The following is an 18,351-nucleotide window of genomic DNA, read 5'->3' as shown; positions in this document are numbered from 1 at the left end:
GAAAAAAGAGCTAAAATTGCACTTCGTAAAAATTTTAAACACTTTTATGCTTTAAGAATGTGAAAAGAAGGCTGGGCGCAGTGGTTCATGACTGTAATCCCAACACTTTGGAAGGCTGAGGCAGATGGATCGCTTGAGCCCAGGAGTTCAAGACCAGCCTGGGAAACATGACAAAATCCCATCTTTACAAAAATTAGCCAGGCGTGGTAGTGCATGCCTGTAGTCCCAATTACTTGGGAGGCTGAGGCAAGAGGGTTACTTGAGCCTGGGAGATCAAGGCTGCAGTAAGCCATGATCATCGCTGCACTCTAGCCTGGGTAACAGAGTGAGAACCTGTCTCAAGAAAAAAAAAAAAAAAAGGTGAAAAGACAATTCACAAAATGGGAGGAAATATTTGCAAATCACTTATCATATAAGGAACTAGTTTCCAGACAAAGAACTATTATAACTCAACAACAAAAAGACAAATAATCTAATAAAAAATAGACAAAAGACTTGAATAGACTTTCCTACAAAAAAAATTATACAAATGGGGGCAGGCCACAGTAACTCACAAATTCCCAGTACTTTGAGAGACTGAGGCAAGAGGATCACTTTTTTTTTTTTGAGACAAAGTCTCACTCTGTCACCCAGGCTGGAGTGCAGTGGCATGATCTCGGGTCACTGCAATTTCCGCCTCCCGGGTTCAAGCAATTTTCCCACCTCAGCCTCCAGAGTTGCTGGGACTACAGATGTACACCACCAAGCCCGGCAAATTTTTGTATTTTTAGTAGAGATGGGGTTTCCCCATGTTGGCCAGACTGGTCTCGAACTCCTGATCTCAAGTGATCTGCCTGCCTCGGCCTCCCAAAGTGCTGGGATTACAGGCATGAGCCACCAACGCTTGGCCTGGCAGATAACTTTTGAAACCAGGAGTTCGAGACCAACCTGGCCAACATGGTGAAACCCTATCTCTACTAAAAAAAAAATGGCTGGGTGTGGCCGGTTGCTGTGGCTCACGCTTCTAATCCCAGCACTTTGGGAGGCCGAGGCGGGCAGATCACGAGGTCAGCAGATTGAGACCATCCTGGCTAACACGGTGAAACCCCGTCTATACTAAAAATACAAAAAATTAGGTGGGCATGGTGGCGGATGCCTGTAGTCCCAGCTACTCGGGAGGCTGGGGCAAGTGAATGGTATGACCCAGGAGGCAGAACTTGCAGTGAGAGGAGATTGCGCCACTGCACTCCAGCCTGGGGGACAGAGTGAGACTCCATCTCAAAAAAAAAAAAAAAAAAAAAAAGCCAGGTGTGGTAGCTTATATGCCTAGAGGCTGAGGTAGGAGAATTACTGAACCGGGGAGGCAGAGGCTGCAGTGAGCCAATCGTGTCACTGCACTGCAGCCTGAGTGACAGAGCAAGACTCAGTCTCAAAAAAAAAAAAAATTCTAGGGACCCCAAATAGCCAAAACAATTCTAAAAAAGAATGAACTTGGAGAACTCATACTTCTGATTCCAAACCTACTACAGAGTTTTCTATAGTAATCAAGACAATGTGACATTAGCATGTGGTCAGACATACAAATCGATGGAACAGAACTGAGTCTAAAACAGACTCATATTTACAGTCAACCCATTTTCTTTTTTGTCCATGCATAACAATCAATTTTCAACAAGAGTACCAAGACAATTAAGTGAGAAAAGAATAGTCTCTTCAACAAATCGTGCTGGAACAACTGGATATTTACATGTAAAAGAATAAAGTACTCGGCCAGGCATGGTGGCTCACGCCTGTAATCCCAGCACTTTGGGAGGCCAAATCGGGTGCATCACGAGGTCAGGAGTTCAAGACCAGCCTGACAAACACAGTGAAACCCCGTCTCTACCAAAAATACAAAAAATTAGCCAGGCGTGGTGATGGGTACCTGTAATCCCAGCTACTCGGGAGACTGAGGCAGGAGAATCGCCTGAACCCAGGAGGCGGAGGTTGCAGTGAGCCGAGATTGTGCCATTGTGCACTCCAGCCTGGGCGACAGTGCGAGACTCCATCTAAAAAAAAAAAAAAAAAAAAAAAAAAAAAAGTTTTTTTAATATATATATATATATATATAAAAAAAAAACCTCAAAATGTACCAAAGACTTAAATGTAAAAGATAAAACTATAAACTTCTAGAAGAAAATACAGGGGTAAATTTTCATGACCTTGGATTTGGCAATGGTTTCTTAAATATGACACCTATAGCACAAACAAGAAAAGAAAAAAGACACATCGGATTTCATCAGAATTAAAAACATTTGTGCTTCAAAGGACACCAAAAAAGTGAAAAGGCTGGACACGGTGGCTCATGCCTATAATCCCAGCACTTCGGGAGGCCAAGGCAGGAGGATCACTTGAGGCCAGGAGTTTATGACCAGCGCTGGCAACATAGTGAGACCCAATCTCTACCAAAAAAAAAAAATTTTGTTTAGTTAGCCAGAGGCCAGGCACAGTGGCTCACATTTGTAATCCCAGCACTTTGGGAGATGAGGCGAGCGAATCACCTGAGCTCAGGAGTTCGAGACCAGCCTGGGCAACATGGTGAAACCCCATCTCTACAAAAACTACAAAAATCAGCCAGGCATGGTGTATGCCTGTAGTCCTAGCTACTTGGGAGGCTAAGGTGAGAGGATCGCTTGAGCCTGCAAGGGTGAGGCTGCAGTGAGGTATGATTGCACCACTGTACTCCAGCCAGGGTGACAGAGACCTTGTCTCAAAAATAATAATAATAAAAATAAAAATTAGCAAGGTATGAAAAAAATTAGCCAGGTATGGTGGCGCATGAGCCCAGGAGCCCAGCTATGGTGGCGTGAGCCCAGGAGTTCAAGGCTGTAGTGACCTATGATTATGCTAATACACTCCGACCTGGGCAACAGAGTGGCACCCTATCTTTTTTTTTTTTTTTTTTTGAGACAGAGTCTCGCTCTGTCACCCAGGCTGGAGTGCAGTGGCGCGATCTCGGCTCACTGCAAGCTCCGCCTCCCGGGTTCACGCCATTCTCCTGCCTCAGCCTCTCCGAGTAGCTGGGACTACAGGCGCAGAGTGGCACCCTATCTTAAAAAATAAAAAGAAGAAGAAATGCAAACGACAAATACATGGAAAGATGCCCACTCAACATCATTAGTCATTAGAGAAATGCAAATCAAAACCACAATGAGGTACTACTTCACACCCACTAGTTTGGTTATAATAATTTTAGAAAACAGATACATTCGGACAAGGACGTAGAGGAATTAGAATCCTCAAAACACTGCTGGTTGGAATGTAAAATGGTTCAGCCACTTTGGAAAACAGGCTGGCAATTCCTCAAAAGGTTAAACAGAGCTACCATATGACCCAGCAATTCTACTCCTATAAGAAATGAAAACAGGTCCACACAGAACTTGTACATACAAATATTCGTAGCAGCATTATTCATAATAGTCAAAGAGTGGGAACAATCTATATGTCCATCAACATATGAAAGGATAAATGGTATATCCAGAAATGAATGGTATTTCCAAACAGAATAGTATTTAGCAATAAAAAGAAATGAAGTTTATTTAGAACAAGTGGAAAAAGGAAAAAAAAAAAAAAAGAAGTACTGATACATGCTTACAACATGGATGAAGCTTGAGTACATTATGCTAAGTGCCAGCGGCAAAAGACCACATATTGGCTGGGCGCGGTGGCTCACGCCTCTAATCCCAGCACTTTGGGAGGCCAAGGTGGGAGGATCACGAGGTCAGGAGATCGAGACCATTCTGGCTAACACAGTGAAACCCCATCTCTACTAAAAATACAAAAAATTAGCCCAGTGTGGTGGTGAGCACCTGTAGTCCCAGCTACTCGGCAGACTGAGGGAGGAGAATGGCATGAACCCAGGAGGCGGAGCTTGCAGTGAGCTGAGATCACGCCACTGCACTCCAGCCTGCCTGGGCGACAAAGCAAGACTCCGCTCAAAAAAAAAACAAACAAACAAAAAAAAACACACATATTATATGATTCCATTTATATGAAATATCCAGGATAGGAAATGGAAGAGACAAAAGTAGATTAGAGGACGCCTAGGGATGAGGGGAATGAGGGTGTTGGTGAGGTGATGACTAAAGTGTATGGCGGCCGGGCGCAGTGGCTCATACCTGTAATCCCAGCACTTTGGGAGGCCGTGGTGGACAGATCACCTGAGGTTGGGAGTTCGAGACCAGCCTGGCCATCATGGTGAAACCCCATCTCTACTAAAAACACAAAAATTAGCCGGGCACGGTGGCACATGCTGGTAATCCCAGCTACTCAGGAGACTGAGGCACAAGAATTGCTTGAACCCAGGAGGCAGAGATTGTAGTGAGCTGAGATCTCACCACTGCACTCCAACCTGAGCAACGGAGAGAGACTTGTCTTTAAAAAAAAGAAAAAAGAAAAAAGAAAAAAAAAACAGTGTATGGAACTTTTTTTGGAGGAAAAATGTTCTAAAAATTGTTATGGGGCTGGGCGCGATGGCTCACGCCTGTAATCCCAGCACTTTGGGAGGCCAAGGCGGGCGGATCACGAGGTCAGGAGATCGAGACCATCCTGGCTAATGCAGTGAAACCCCGTCTCTACTAAAAAAAAATACAAAAAATTAGCCAGGCATGGTGGTGGGCGTCTGTAGTCCCAACTACTCGGGAGGCTGAGGCAGGAGAATGGCGCGAACCCGGAAGGCGGAGCTTGCAGTGAGCCGAGATCATGCCAACGCACTCCAGCCTGGGCGACAGAGCAAGACTCTGTCTCAAAAAAAAAAAAAAAAATTGTTATGGTTGGCCAGGTGCAGTGGCTCATGCCTGTAAACCCAATACTTTGGGAGGCCGAGACAGACAGGTCACCTGAGATCAGGAGTTCAAGACCAGCCTGGCCAACATGATGAAACCGCATCTCTACTAAAAATACAAAAATTAGCCAGGCGTGGTGGCACGTGCCTATAATCCTGGCTACTCGGGAGGCTGGGGCAGGAGAATTGCTTCAACCCGTGAGGCAGAGGTTGCAGTGAGCCGAGATCACATCATTGCACTCCAGCCTGGACAACAAGAGGAAAATTCCGTCTCAAAAAAAAAATTATTATGGTGATGGCTGCACACAGATATGAAAAACCAATTATACATTCTAAATAGTTGACTTGAATGTGAAGTGTATCTCCATAAAGCTGTTATCTAAAAAAAAAAAAAAAAATGCTGAGAGACCCGCAACTATAAATGCTTTATGGTAATTACAGAAGTGAAACAATTCTGAATGTCAATTTGTTTGTATGCAGCTAGAGTAATTTATTAATAAGTTTATACTCTTCGGGCACCTCTCAACGTTAAATACTCATTATAATACTTTATACTTCGAAGTTATGTCCTGTTTGATATTAAAGCTGTTATTAAAATAACAGCTAGTAAGTTTTTTGACTCTTTCCAATAGGATACAATCTTATAAAATGAATTGGTGGTTAGTCACAAGGACCTCACTAAGCAAACCTTCCTTGCTATATACAGTTATAACATTACATATGATACTTCTTGTTCTTTCTTTTTTTTATTGGCTCTGGAGTTGAAACGTATCCTATTTCTAACTTAAGTAGTGTAGACTTATTTTAATGTCATTGGGTATACAATTCATTTTTTCTTCCTTTTTAAATTGTGGTAAGATGTACATAAAATGTGCCATTTCACCATTTTAAGTGTACAATTCAGTGTCATTAAGTACATACATTGTGCAACCATCACCATTATCCAACTTTAGAACTTTTTCATTATCCCAAACTGAAACTCTGCACCTATTAAACAATAACACCCTATTACACCTTCCCCCAAGCCCCCGGTTAGCTCTCTTCTACTTTCTGTCCCTATGAATTTAGCTATTCTGGTTACCTTCTGTAAGTGGAATCATATATTATTTGTCCTTTTGTATCTGGCTCATTTCATTTAGGATAATATTTTCAATGCTGTAGCATGAATAAGAATTTCATTCCTTCTTAAGGATGGTCAGGTACGGTGGCTCACGCCTGTAATCCCATCACTTTGGGAAGTCGAGGCGGGACGGGCAGATCACCTGAGGTCGGGAGTTTGAGACCAGCCTGGCTAACATGGTGAAACCCCGTCTCTACTAAAAATACAAAAACTAGTTAGGCATGGTGGCACACACCTGTAATCCCAGATATTCGGGAGGCTGAGGCAAGACAACTGCTTGAAACCAGGAGGTGGAGGTTGCAGTGACCAGGATCGTGCCACTGCACTCCAGCCTGGGAGACAGAGCAACACTCCGACTTATGTATGTATATACCGTATTTTGTTTATCCATTCATTTATGGATGGATATCTGGATACCGGGTTTGTTTTCACCTTTTTTTTTTTTTGAGACGAAGTCTCACTCTCTTGCCCAGGCTGGAGGGCAGTGGCACAATCTCGGCTCACTGCAAGCTCCGCCTCCCGGGTTCACGCCATTCTCCTGCCCTAGCCTCCCAAGTAGCTGGGACTACAGGCACCCGCCACCACGCCCGGCTTATATTTTGTATTTTTAGTAGAGACGGAATTTTACTGTGTTAGCCAGGATGGTCTCGATCTCCTGATCTCGTGATCCGCCCACCTCGGCCTCCCAAAGTGCTGCGATTACAGGCGTGAGCCACAGCGCCCGGCCCACCTTTTTTTTTTTTTCCTTTTGAGACAGAGTTTCGCTCTTGTTGCCCAGGCTGGAGTGCAATGGTGCAATCTCAGCTCACTGAAACCTCCACCTCCTGGGTTCAAAAGATTCTCCTGCCTCAGCCTCCCGAGTAGCTGGGATTACAGGTGCCCACCACCACACCCAGCTAATTTTTTTTTTTTTGTATTTAGTAGAGATGGGGTTTTACCATGTTAGTCAGGCTAGTCTCAAGCTCCTGACCTCAGGTGATCCGCTCGCCTCAGCCCCCCAAAGTGCTGAGATTACAGGCGTGCGCCATGTTTTCACCTTTTGACTACTGTAAATAATGCTGCAATGAGCACTGGAGTATAACTATCTGTTTAACTCCCTGCTTAAAATTGTTTTGGGTAGGCTGGGCACACGGTGGCTCACATCTGTAATCCCAGCACTTTGGGAGGCTGAGGCAGGCAGATCACAAGGTCAGGAGTTTGAGACCAGCCTGGTCAATATGGTGAAACACCGTCTCTACTAAAAATACAAAAAATTACCCGAGTGTGGTGGCGCATGCCTGTAATCCCAGCTACTCGGAAGGCTGAGGTGGGAGAATTGCTTGAACCAGGAGGCAGAGGTTGCAATGAACCAAGATCCCGCCACTACACTCCAGCCTGGGCGACAGAACAAGACTCTGCCTCAAAAAAAAAAGAAAAAGGTATTTTGGTTATATACCTAGGAGTGAAATTGCTCTACCTATGATAATTCTATGTTTAACTACTTTTTGAGGAACCACCAAATTGTTTTCCACAGCAGCTGAACCATTTTACATTCCCATGAGCAATGCACAAGGGTTCCAACTTCTCCACATCCTGGCTATTTTCTGTTTTTAATATCAGCCATCCTAACAGGTATGAAGTATCTCATTGTATGCAATGTATTTTTCGTTTATTATTTGTAAATAGAAATCCACCTTATAGTGATTTCTATAATTATGTGGCGCAGCCACTTGAGATACCAAAAATACTTAAATACCAATAAAATAGGGTACAAAGATTTTAAGTCAACTCAATTTTGAAAAAGATATCAAAGATGACAATGAAGATATACAAAAACTTGTAAACTTTTACTCATCTGAGGCTAATTTCTAAAACCCTAAAGTGTTGTGTAAATAAAAATTGTCTCAAAGCAGGTTACTGCTTTGTGATTTACAGAGATGACAGTGAAACAAACCTTAAATAAAGCTTTTAAAAACACATTTGTCACTGGAAGATTGTTGTCACTGTCCTATTTTAAAGATGAGAAAATCTGAGATCAAACAGGTTTGAGAATTTGTCCAAGACCACAAAGCAAACCTGTGGCAGAGTTTAGAAAATAATTTCTAATTTCCCAAAAACCCATGATGTAATGTGCAATAAATCAAGGGAAACCCAGAAGAGCCCTTGTTACTCTATTAGCATGAATACACTTAGGGAGATTGCCCAGTGCACTGAAGCTTGTAACCTCCCACAGCAATGACCGTTAATTAACTCCTTCCCAGCCGTGACTTGAATACTGGGCCAGACCAGATACAACTCAGAACTAGTTTTGTATGTGTGATCTCATAACACTAAGATCCTAACTTGGCCTCTCAAATGGTTTCATTGTTTTGTTAAATTTTAGTTGTTCAAAAGTAGACTAATTCTACTGCTAAATTGACAAAGCATATGTTGAAGCAACCAAGGAAACTGTAATTGCTTCTTAACACTCTTGCTTAGATCAGATGTAGAAAGTGTTATTTTGGCCAGGAGCAGTAGCTCATGCCTATAATCCTAGCACTTTGGGAGGCCAAGGCAGGAGGATTACTTGAGGCCAGGAGTTCAAGACCAGCCTGGGCAACACAGGGAGACCCCATCTCTATAAAACACTTAAAATTAGTAAGGCATGGTGGCACATGCCCATAGTCCCAGCTACTTGGGAGGCCCAGGTAGGAGGATACCTTGAGCTTGGGAGGTTGGGGTTGCAGTGAGCCCTGATTGTACCACTACACCCCAGCATGGGTGACAGAGCGAGATACTGACTTTAAAAAAAAAAAAAAAAAAGGTGTGATGATCTTGGATCACCAAATCTGTGAGGGGTGGGACAGTCTCCAACTTGTTTCCTGCTGGGTCCTTATTGCGTACTCTTGGAGAAGTTTATTGCAAACTCTTGGAGAAGGTTTACTATTACTAAATGATAAATCCTGACACAGCAAGTAGAGCCAATGAAGCTGCTCTCCTGATCTCCGTCTCTGCTGGGATCCTTTCCTTTAAAGCTGCAACCCACACACTAAACAAGAAGATAGTTATTGGGTTTTTCCTTTTTCTTTTTTTTTTTTTTGAGACGGAGTTCCCTCTGTCGCCCAGGCTGGAGTGCAGTGGCACGATCTTGGCTCACTGCAACCTCCGCCTCCCAGGTTCAAGCGATTCTCCCTGCCTCAGCCTCCCAAGTAGCTGGGACTACAGGCGCCCACCACCACGCCCGGCTAATTTTTGTATTTTTAGTAGAGACGGGGTTTCGCCATGTTGGCCAGGCTGGTTTCGAACTCCTGACCTCAGGTGATCCACCCTCCTCGGCCTCCCAAAGTGCTGGGATTACAGTCGTGACCCACCACGCCCGGCCGGGTTTTTCCTTTTCAAAAATGAGGTAGGATGTCTATTTTGCCCAGGCTGGTCTCAAACTCTTGGACTCAAGCGATATTTCCTCCTCAGCCTCCAGAGTAGCTGGTATAGACTATAGGGGCCCACTGACACGGCCGGCAAGATAATTATTTACTCTCACCAAATTTGATTCAATAGTTTTGGCCAAGTTTTTAAAAATAGGAATATTCCCAGGGACCATGTTTGAAGAAATACAAACTCAAGTAAGCACAGGTGAAATGACCTGAGAGATTTGCTTTAATACACTTCGGCAAAGAAAGAAAAAAAGGTATGGATGAAACTTTGTGACAAACACAACTGTTAAATGTAGGTGATGGCATATAGGGATTCATCTCACCTTTCCTCTTTTGTCTATGCTTAAAAGTTTTCACAGTAACTTTTCAAAAAAATATTATTATTTCCAAACAAACTTACTGTTCTATCAATTAAACACAAGTCACTGGATGTGAACGCTCTTGTCTTCGGAGCCAAACCTGGTGAAGGGTCTCAAGCAAAGGCGAGGGATCCTCTAGCAGGGCCGACAGCGCGCACGTTTCCTTCAAGGCTGAATCTGAGAAATCACTCGGTGCGCTCTAGGGCTCGCAGGATCGCGCAGCTCAATTTGGAAGTGGCGCACGCGGGCTCACGCCGGTGTCTCAGAGAAACGCTAGAAACGCGGCTACAGAGCTCCCAATCCCAGCCCGCGGTCAGCTTGGCTCCGGCGCGACACCCGGCTCCCTGCCACCCCTCTAGACCTCTGGAGACCTCCTGCACCACTCCCCAGGGCCCCGCCCACAGCCTACCTTCCAAGTCCTCGTCCTCCTCCGACTCGCTGTCCCCTTTGGCGTCGGCGACACGGTCCGGGCCGGGTTCTGGCGTGGGGTGCCCCGGGCTCTGGCGTGGGGTGGCGGCGGGAAGGACTGAGGCTGGGGCGCGGGCCTCGCGCAGGCGGGTGAAGTAGTCCACTGCGAATTCGACGAGGTCAGGCGGCTGCTGTCGCAGCACCTCCACCGTGTAGCCCTGCAGCAGGTCCGTGAGCCCCGGCGGGATCTGGATGTGGCTCATGCCGGCGGCGGCCGAGGGGATAGACGGGTTGGGCCGCCGGCGGCCACTGTCTCCGCGCTCACTCACGCCGGCCTTTCGCTCCACGACCGCGAGGTCTCTTCGCGCGCGGCCCCGGCTCACGTCGCGCCGCTCTTTGGCCGGCTCTGCGTTTCCGGGCCGCGCAACCCTACGCTACTACGGCCGGCCTGGCACCGCCGCCGCTGTCACTGGGCAGCCGCCGCCGCCGCCGCCGCCGCGGGGACCGACGGGCAGGCGAGCTGGACGGGCGGGGCAGGCGTCCTGGTTGTGACGCACGCTACCGCGGGCGTGCGCGTCCCCGCTTAGCACCGGCCCTCAGTGCGCTTGCGCCACTAGATGACGCGCCCCCTCGGGCTGTCGGGGGGTCCAGACAGCGGAGGGTTCCTGATGCCAGCTCACGGCGGGAATCCAGGGAATTAGGTAATGAACGGTCTACCCATGAAGGGGACCGATTAGTGCCTCTCGCCTGGTCCTGAAGACCTTTAAATTATTCTTTCAGCTGATGCCAAGAGCCTCTTTTTGGCCAGCACTCACTAAGCACCAGAGACTCAGCGAGAAGCGGAAGCATACGAGCACATCAGTGTGATTCTGCTATGATGAAGGGCAAGAGAGGGCTCACTTTCGGGGGTGACATTCAAGCTGGCCCCGAGGCCTGAGCAGGACCCGCCCAGGGGAAGATCTGGAGGAAAGCCATCTGAACATACAACAAGAGCAAAGGCCTGGTAGAGTCAGGACCACCTTGGCTGCTAGGTGGAATGGTGGAATAACTCAGGAGTCTGTCAGGTCTCTGAGATGCCAAACGGGGAAGGCCTTGTAGGAAGTAGGCGTTTGAATGAGATCATAATTTGGGAGCCACAGACAGAAAAATAAATTTGAAAGAGTTCACTCAGCCAAATGTGTACAGTGAGAAAGGGAAATAAGGCCAAAAGCAGCAAAGACCTCTGTGTCTGTTCCTCCTGGAGCACTTTCACCAGGGTCCCCAGATCTAGGTCTGCCCATTCCTCTCCCCACATTCTACACTGGGCCCTAGGTCAACACTGCTTGATGAAGTTGAGCAGACCACAGGCATTGTTATCCTTTGCCCCTGGGAAGATGGTATAGGTGAACTGTAGAGGCCAGCCTATTTCCCAAATTGCCCTCCTCCTCCTACCAAACTGGAAGGGTATTGAAAAAGGTGGAGACCTTCCTGGGATGTCCAGGCCACAGCCTACGTGCTAACCAAAGGCCCACTGGGCATAGGGCAGAGTCCCCCCTCTCCCTTCCAGGCCCAGCCAGGAAGAGAGTAGCTGTAGGTTTGGGAACCTGAGGGCATTTGGGATGCTTAAACACCACCTGGTAATTACCCAGTATTAATTAAAATCCTCCCTATCACCTCCCATACAGGCTTGGCACACACCCAGGAGCTCAATGCTGCTGGGAGCTGAGCAGCTGGGAGCAAGGAGCCCTCATCCCCACTGATGAAGAGGCCAGCCCAGGCTCTAGGCTAAGCAAGCCTGTGATTATAAACAGCAGTGTCTCCCTGGACAAGTTTCTTGACCCCTGAGAAGAATCTTGGATCATCAGCTTTGTGAGGAGAGAGGCAGTCTCCAACTTTTTTCCTGCTCAGTCCTTATTGCATACTCTTGGAGAAGGTCTATCGACTTGTTCTCAGATGCCCCACGGCTCAGCCAACCACCCATCCAGCAGAGCATTCAAGAGGCATCCTGGAAGGAATGAGGGCCACTGTTCTGCCAGACCCCTATTTTTTTTTTTTTTTTTAGAGGAGTCTCACTCTGTCACCCAGGCTGGAGTGCAATGGCACGATCTCTGCTCACTGCAAGCTCTGCCTCCCGGATTCAAGCGATTCTCCTGTCTCAGCCTCCCAAGTAGCTGGGACTACAGGCGTGCACCACCACACTCAGCAAATTTTTTGTATTTTTAGTAGAGATGGGGTTTCTTCATGTTGGCCAGGATGGTCTCGATCTCTTGACCTCGTGATCCACCCGCCTCAGCCTCCCAAAGTGCTGTGATTACAGGTGTGAGCCACCGTGCCTGGCTTTTTTTCTTTTAGATGGAGTCTTCCTCTTGTCACCCAGGATGGAGTGCAATGGCACCATCTCAGCTCACTGCAACCTCCACCTCCCAGGTTCAAGCAGTTCTCCTGTGTCAGCCTCCTACGTAGCTGGGATTATAGGCGCCTGCCACCATGCCCAGCTAATTTTTGTATTTTCAGTAGAGACGGGGTTTTGCCATGTTGGCCAGGACAGTCTCGAACTCCTGACCTCGGGATCTGCCCGCCTTAGCCTCCCAAAGTGCTGGGATTACAGGTGTGAGGCACTGCACCTGGCCGTTTTGTTTGTTTGGGTTTTTTTGTTTGTTTTTGAGACAGAGTCTTGCTCTGTTGCCCAGGCTGGAGTGCAGTGGCGTGATCTCAGCTCACTGCAAGCTCCACCTCCCGGGTTCACGCCACTCTCCTGGCTCAGCCTCCAGAGTAGCTGGGACTACAGGCATGCACCACCACGCCTGGCTAATTTTTTGTATTTTTTATCAGAGACGGGGTTTCACCATGTTAGCCAGAATGGTCTTGATGTCCTGACCTTGTGATCCGCCTGCCTTGGCCTCCCAAAATGCTGGGATTACAGGTGTGAGGCACCACGCCTGGCCTGTTTTTTTTTTTTTTTGAGACACAGTCTTACTCTGTTGTCCAGGCTGGAGTGCAGTGATGTGATCTCGGCTCACTGCAACCTCCACCTCCCAGGTTCAAGTGATTCTCGTGTCTCAGCCTCCCAAGTAGCTGGGATTATAGGTGTGCACCACCACGCCCAGCTTATTTTTTGTATTTTTAGTACAGATGGGGTTTCACCATATTGGCCAGGCTGGTCTTGAACTTCTGACCTCAGGTGATCCGCCCGCCTCAGCTTCCCAAAGTGCTGGGATTACCGGCATGAGCCACCACGCCCGGCCAAGAAAGACCCATATTTATTTTTGTTTTCTTTTTTGAGATGGAGTCTCGCTCTGTCGCTCAGGCTGGAGTGCAGTGGCACGATCTCTGCTCACTGCAACCTCCACCTCCTGGGTTCAAGCGATTCTCCTGCCTCAGCCTCGAGTAGCTGGGACTACAGGCGCACACCACCACACCTGGCTAATTTTTGTATTTTTAGTACAGACGGGTCCAGGCTGGTCACGAACTCCTGACCTCCGGCGATCTGCCCACCTCAGCCTCCCAAAGTGGTGGGATTATAGGCATGAGCCACCATGCCTGGCCACCAGACCCCTATTAACTTCAGTAGGGATGGCACCAGGTTCGAGAGGCCAAAAGAGATCCAGAGCCAGCAAACAAGACTTAGGGTTGATAGAGGGGAATTTTCATATAGAGCAGTCCAGTGGAGGTGGGCTAGATAGAACTGCCCCACCTGCAGATAGTATGCAGCATATATGGCATTTTCACTTAACACCCTCCCCCTAACAACTTTGATTTAACTCAAAACAAAGGGGCTCAATCCCCTGTACATCCACAGGACAGAATGGGGGCTCAGATAGTCCTCATGGGTAAGTAATGAATCTCTGGCTTGTCCTCGCTTGGAACTCCTAACACATTCAGGTGTATCTGCCGTACAGGGTCATTCTCAGAGTATGCTTAAGTTATTGCTGTCATGTGCAGCTACCATACACAGGTGTGTCTGCCATATAGGCACAGAAAGCAGGAGCCCTACAGCTGCTCCTCATGCGTTTCCATAGACTAGTCTCAGAGCAAAGATGGACAGCCAGCCTCCAGGTTTAACCTGGCACTCTCCCCCAGCACTTGGTCCCCAGAGCAGGGGTCCATCTCTCCCACTTCTGGTCAACCCTTCAGTAACAAGTAGAGCCCCCAGGGTCTTCATGAATGTCTAGTTGAGCTGGCTAAAGAAGAGGGCCCTGTAACAGGAGAGAACACCAGGAGCCTGAACCCCACGTCTTCTACCCTTATCCTGCATTTATCCTGCCTGCATTCAAGCCTGTCCAGCTGTACCACTGGAGGTTACCATGGCAACTAAACCCAGAGGCAGCCAGTAACTGAGATACAGCTGCCAAGAGCAAGTGATGGTGGAAAAGGCCAATAGCAGAGACTCTTAGAAGCAAGAGAAGTACACAGGAGGAGGCCCCAGAACACTGAGGGTGCTACAGTCAAATCTAATCTTACTCACAACTCAGCAGGCAGTCAACATCTTGCACAAACTGCCATATCACCAACCACAGGCACAGATATGGACACAATGGGGCCAATTGGCAGAGATGTTTACAACTATGGATGCAGAGTAGCACAGGTGGGACACATGTTGTTTAGCCCAAAAGCAACGGGTCTTGGTGAAAACGAAAATGGGTAGGGTACCATTGCTGTTTCCAATGAAACAATGAATTTTGTGTGCTCTTGATAGGTTTATTATTCAAATATTTCTGTCTGTCTCTCCAAGATGCAGAGAGGGGCCTAAACTTCCCTGAACTCCTCTGAAGGCCTGCTGTTGGCTCAGCTCCTCCAGCTTAAATACCTTATGCCCTCTGCATACTTGCAGGACTCAGGTCCAGCAGGAAAACCTCCCTCTTACTTGATCAAGGGACCACTTTTCTAAACCATTCCAGTCCCCCACCCATTTCCTGGGATCTGCTGGTCACCTGACCACCTCTACATGCCAGGCCTTCCTGGATTTAGTACTCCCAGCTCACTTAGTTCTTACAAGCAACAGTTTCTATGTTGCCTTAGAAGTGTTCATGAGCCTTCAGTTGGCAAGAGAGATTGAAGAAGTGGGCTATGTTTTCTCTGCCCTCACCCAAGCTGTCTTTCAGCCTCTACTGTGGCTCCTCCAGTGAGGCCATTGCCTTTTGTCCAGGAAATCTAATTTGTTTTAACAAGTGCCCATGCTCCAGGGAGCAGTTAGCTCCCAGGCCACGTTTGTGTACCTGTGAGCCATCCCCATGCCTGAGACACTATGTCCTGAGAAAGTGTCAGTCTCTGCAGTGGACCCAGGGTCTGCATCTGAGACACCTCAGGGCAAGGACAGAACCTAGAAAGCACAGGGAACCTGGCTAGAAAATCACAGGTCTGCATGCTTACCATAGCAGAGAAAGCAGAAAAGGGACCCCTAAGGGACACCTGGCCCTGGGGCCTTCCCAGTGCCTGTTAGGCCTCTATGTGCCACCCCTGATCTGACAGGCCAGGTACCTAAGCTTGGACCAGGTGGTACAGACAGGTCTCCTGGAGCCTGGATCAAGCAGCCCAAGGACAGCCTCTGATAGCATCACAAGTCTTTCTTCAAGAGACCCAGACAATCCCCACTTTATTATCAATGTGCCAATGACCTCTGCAGATCAGTTTACCCTGTCTGAGCCTTGGCATCCACATCTAAAAGTGGAAGTCAAAATCCCTACTCAGAGGCTTGGTGCAGTGGCTCATGCCTGTAATCGCAGCACTTTGGGAGGCCAAGGCAGGCAGATCACCTGAGGTCAGGAGTTTGAGACCAGCTTGGCCAACATGGTAAAACCCCATCTCTACCAAAAAATACAAAAATTAAGGCCAGGTGTAGTGGCTCACACCTGTAATCCCAACACTTTGGGAGGCCAAGGTGGGTGGGTGACTTGAGGTCAGGAGTTCAGGACCAGCCTGGCCAAAATGGTGAAACCCCATCTCTACTAAAAATACAAAAATTAGCTGGGCATGGTGGTATGCACCTGTAATTGCAGCTACTCGGGAGGCTGAGGCAGGAGAATCACTTGAACCTGGAAGGCAGAGGTTGCAGTGAGCCAAGATCTAACATCGTGCCACTGCACTCCAGCCTGGGCGAAAGAGGGAGACTCCATCTCAAAAAAAAAAAAAATCCCTACCCATTAAACGTTGAGTTACAAGGGGATAAAGAAATAAGAGAATAAACTTATAAGGAGGTTAGAAAAAATGTAGGGGGCTCCAGCCTCAAAAGGCTGTAAGGAGGCTGGGCACGGTGGCTCATGCCTGTAATCCCAGCACTTTGGGAGGCTGAGGCGGGCAGATCGCCTGAGGTCAGGAGTTCGTGACCAGCCTGGCCCCGTCTGTACTAAAGATACAAAAATTAGCCAAGCGTGGTGGTGTGCACCTGTAGTCCCAGCTACTCGGGAGGCTGAGGCAGGAGAATCGCTTGAACCCAACAGGTGGAGGTTGCAGTGAGCTGAAGATCATGCCACTGCCTCCAGCCTGGGTGACAGAGCAAGACTGTGTCTCAAAAAAAAAAAAAAAAAAAAAAGGCTGTAGGGAAACGACTGTGGGGTAGAGATAGTATGACTTTATAGCTGAAATGGTGCTACTGTGCTTTTAACAATCACTGTTGCAACAACCTGTGCTCCTTCCCTCACCTTTGGCCCAGTTATATGCTTCTTGATGCCTGGGTGAGGCTTTTATCACCAATTGGTTGTTTAGAAAAATCACTGTCTGGCTCCCAGTTGTGACTGTTTGTGAAAGAGAAATTGCTAGGGAGGGCCCCAATTTTCCCCTACTCTTTACCCCTGTCAGGAAGAGAAGAGATATATCAGGAACAGGTGGCATTTCAAAGTGCATCATAAAAAGGAAGCACCAGCCAGGAGGGAGTTACTCAACATCTGCTCTGCTCCCTTCACAAATATGCCTCCAAGGGCTTCCCTATTTGACTTAACATCTATTGAACACCCAAAGGACTAAAATAATCTACCATCACTAACATCAAAGAACCAAAATACTCCATTTTAAAATGGAAAATTTTTCAAAGGGCAAATTATCCAGAGGCACAGACTGTAAAAGTGATCCTAAGCCATGGGAATGGCTGGCATCTGGCTGAAATGCAAATACATTTACAGGGGCTTCTAGGCAAAAGCTGAGGTTTTTGAATAGTCTCAGTCGGGTGCAGTGGATCACACCTGTAATCCTAGCACTTTGGGAGGCCGAGGCGGGTGGATCACTTGAGGTCAGGAGTTCAACACCAGCCTGACCAACATGAGGAAACCTCATCTCTACTAAAAATACAAAAATTAGCTGGGCGTGGTAGCAGGTGCCTATAGACCCAGCTACTTGGGAGGCTGAGGTAGGAGAATCTTTTGAATCCAGGAGGTGGAGGTTGCAGTGAGCTGAGATCATGCCACTGCACTCCAGCCTGGGTGACGGAGCGAGACTTCATCTCAAAAAAAAAAAAAATTAAAATTTAAAATTTAGAACAGTCTCAGGACTGGGTGATATCAAGAAGAGCTTCAGGCTGAGCACAATGGTGCATGCCTGTAATCCCAGCACTTCGGGAGGCTGAGGCAGGAGCCCAGGAGTTCAAGACCAGCCTGGGCAACATAGGAAGACTCCATCTCTACAAAAAATAAATTTAAAAAATTAGCTGGGCATAGTAACACATGCCTGTGGTCCCAGCTACTCAGGAGGCTGAGGTGGGAAGATCACTTGGGCCCAGGAGGTCAAGGCTGCAGTGAGCCATGACCATGCCACTGCACTCCAGCCTAGGTAACAGAGAGAACCCTATCTCAAAAAATTTTTTTCTAATAAAATAAGATTTAAAAAGAAGAGCTTCAGGAGACACATATATGGCCATCTTCAAATCAATGAGATATTAAACAAAGACATCCTGCAGCGTTAGAGGAAGCAGGCTTAACATTTAATTAACCTTGCCAGACAGAGGATATACAATTTTCATCTTTAAAAACTGTTCATCCTGGGCCACATAGTGAGACCTCATCTGTACAGATTTTTTTTTAATAGCCAGACACAGCAGTACACTACAGGTGTACTGTACAAGTGCCTATAGTTCCACCTTCTTGGGAGGCGGAGGTGGGAGGATCATTTGAGCCAGCAGTGAGCTGAGCTCTGATCTCACCACTGCACTCTAGCCTAGCCGACAAAGTGAGACCCTGTCTCTAAAAAATTTAATTAATAAAAAATAAATTAATTTTTTTTTGAGATGGAATCTCGCTCTGACACCCAGCATGGAGTGCAGTAGGGCGATCTTGGCTCACTGCAACCTCTGCCTCCCGGGTTCAA

At 47.4% G+C, this 18,351-nt stretch overlaps 1 protein-coding gene and 1 pseudogene across 1 annotated transcript in view; one reads left to right on the top strand and one right to left on the bottom strand.

The window, feature by feature from the left end:
- The window catches only part of PRKAR2A (protein kinase cAMP-dependent type II regulatory subunit alpha), a 94,521-nt gene extending 83,890 nt beyond the window's left edge, over positions 1-10,631 (bottom strand). The window contains exon 1 of the mRNA XM_032161629.2: positions 10,082-10,631. Within this exon, the coding sequence (XP_032017520.1) occupies positions 10,082-10,343 (262 nt within the window). The 5' untranslated portion in view covers positions 10,344-10,631. The remainder of the gene's footprint in view (positions 1-10,081) is intronic.
- Positions 10,632-13,286: 2,655 nt separating this feature from the next.
- Positions 13,287-13,850, top strand: LOC131383997 (zinc finger protein ENSP00000375192-like; annotated as a pseudogene).
- The last annotated feature ends 4,501 nt before the right edge of the window (positions 13,851-18,351 follow it).

Source organism: Hylobates moloch, unplaced genomic scaffold (genome assembly GCF_009828535.3).
Source record: "Hylobates moloch isolate HMO894 unplaced genomic scaffold, HMol_V3 SCAFFOLD_8, whole genome shotgun sequence".
Lineage (NCBI taxonomy): Eukaryota > Metazoa > Chordata > Mammalia > Primates > Hylobatidae > Hylobates > Hylobates moloch.
This window is presented reverse-complemented; position numbering and strand designations above follow the sequence as displayed.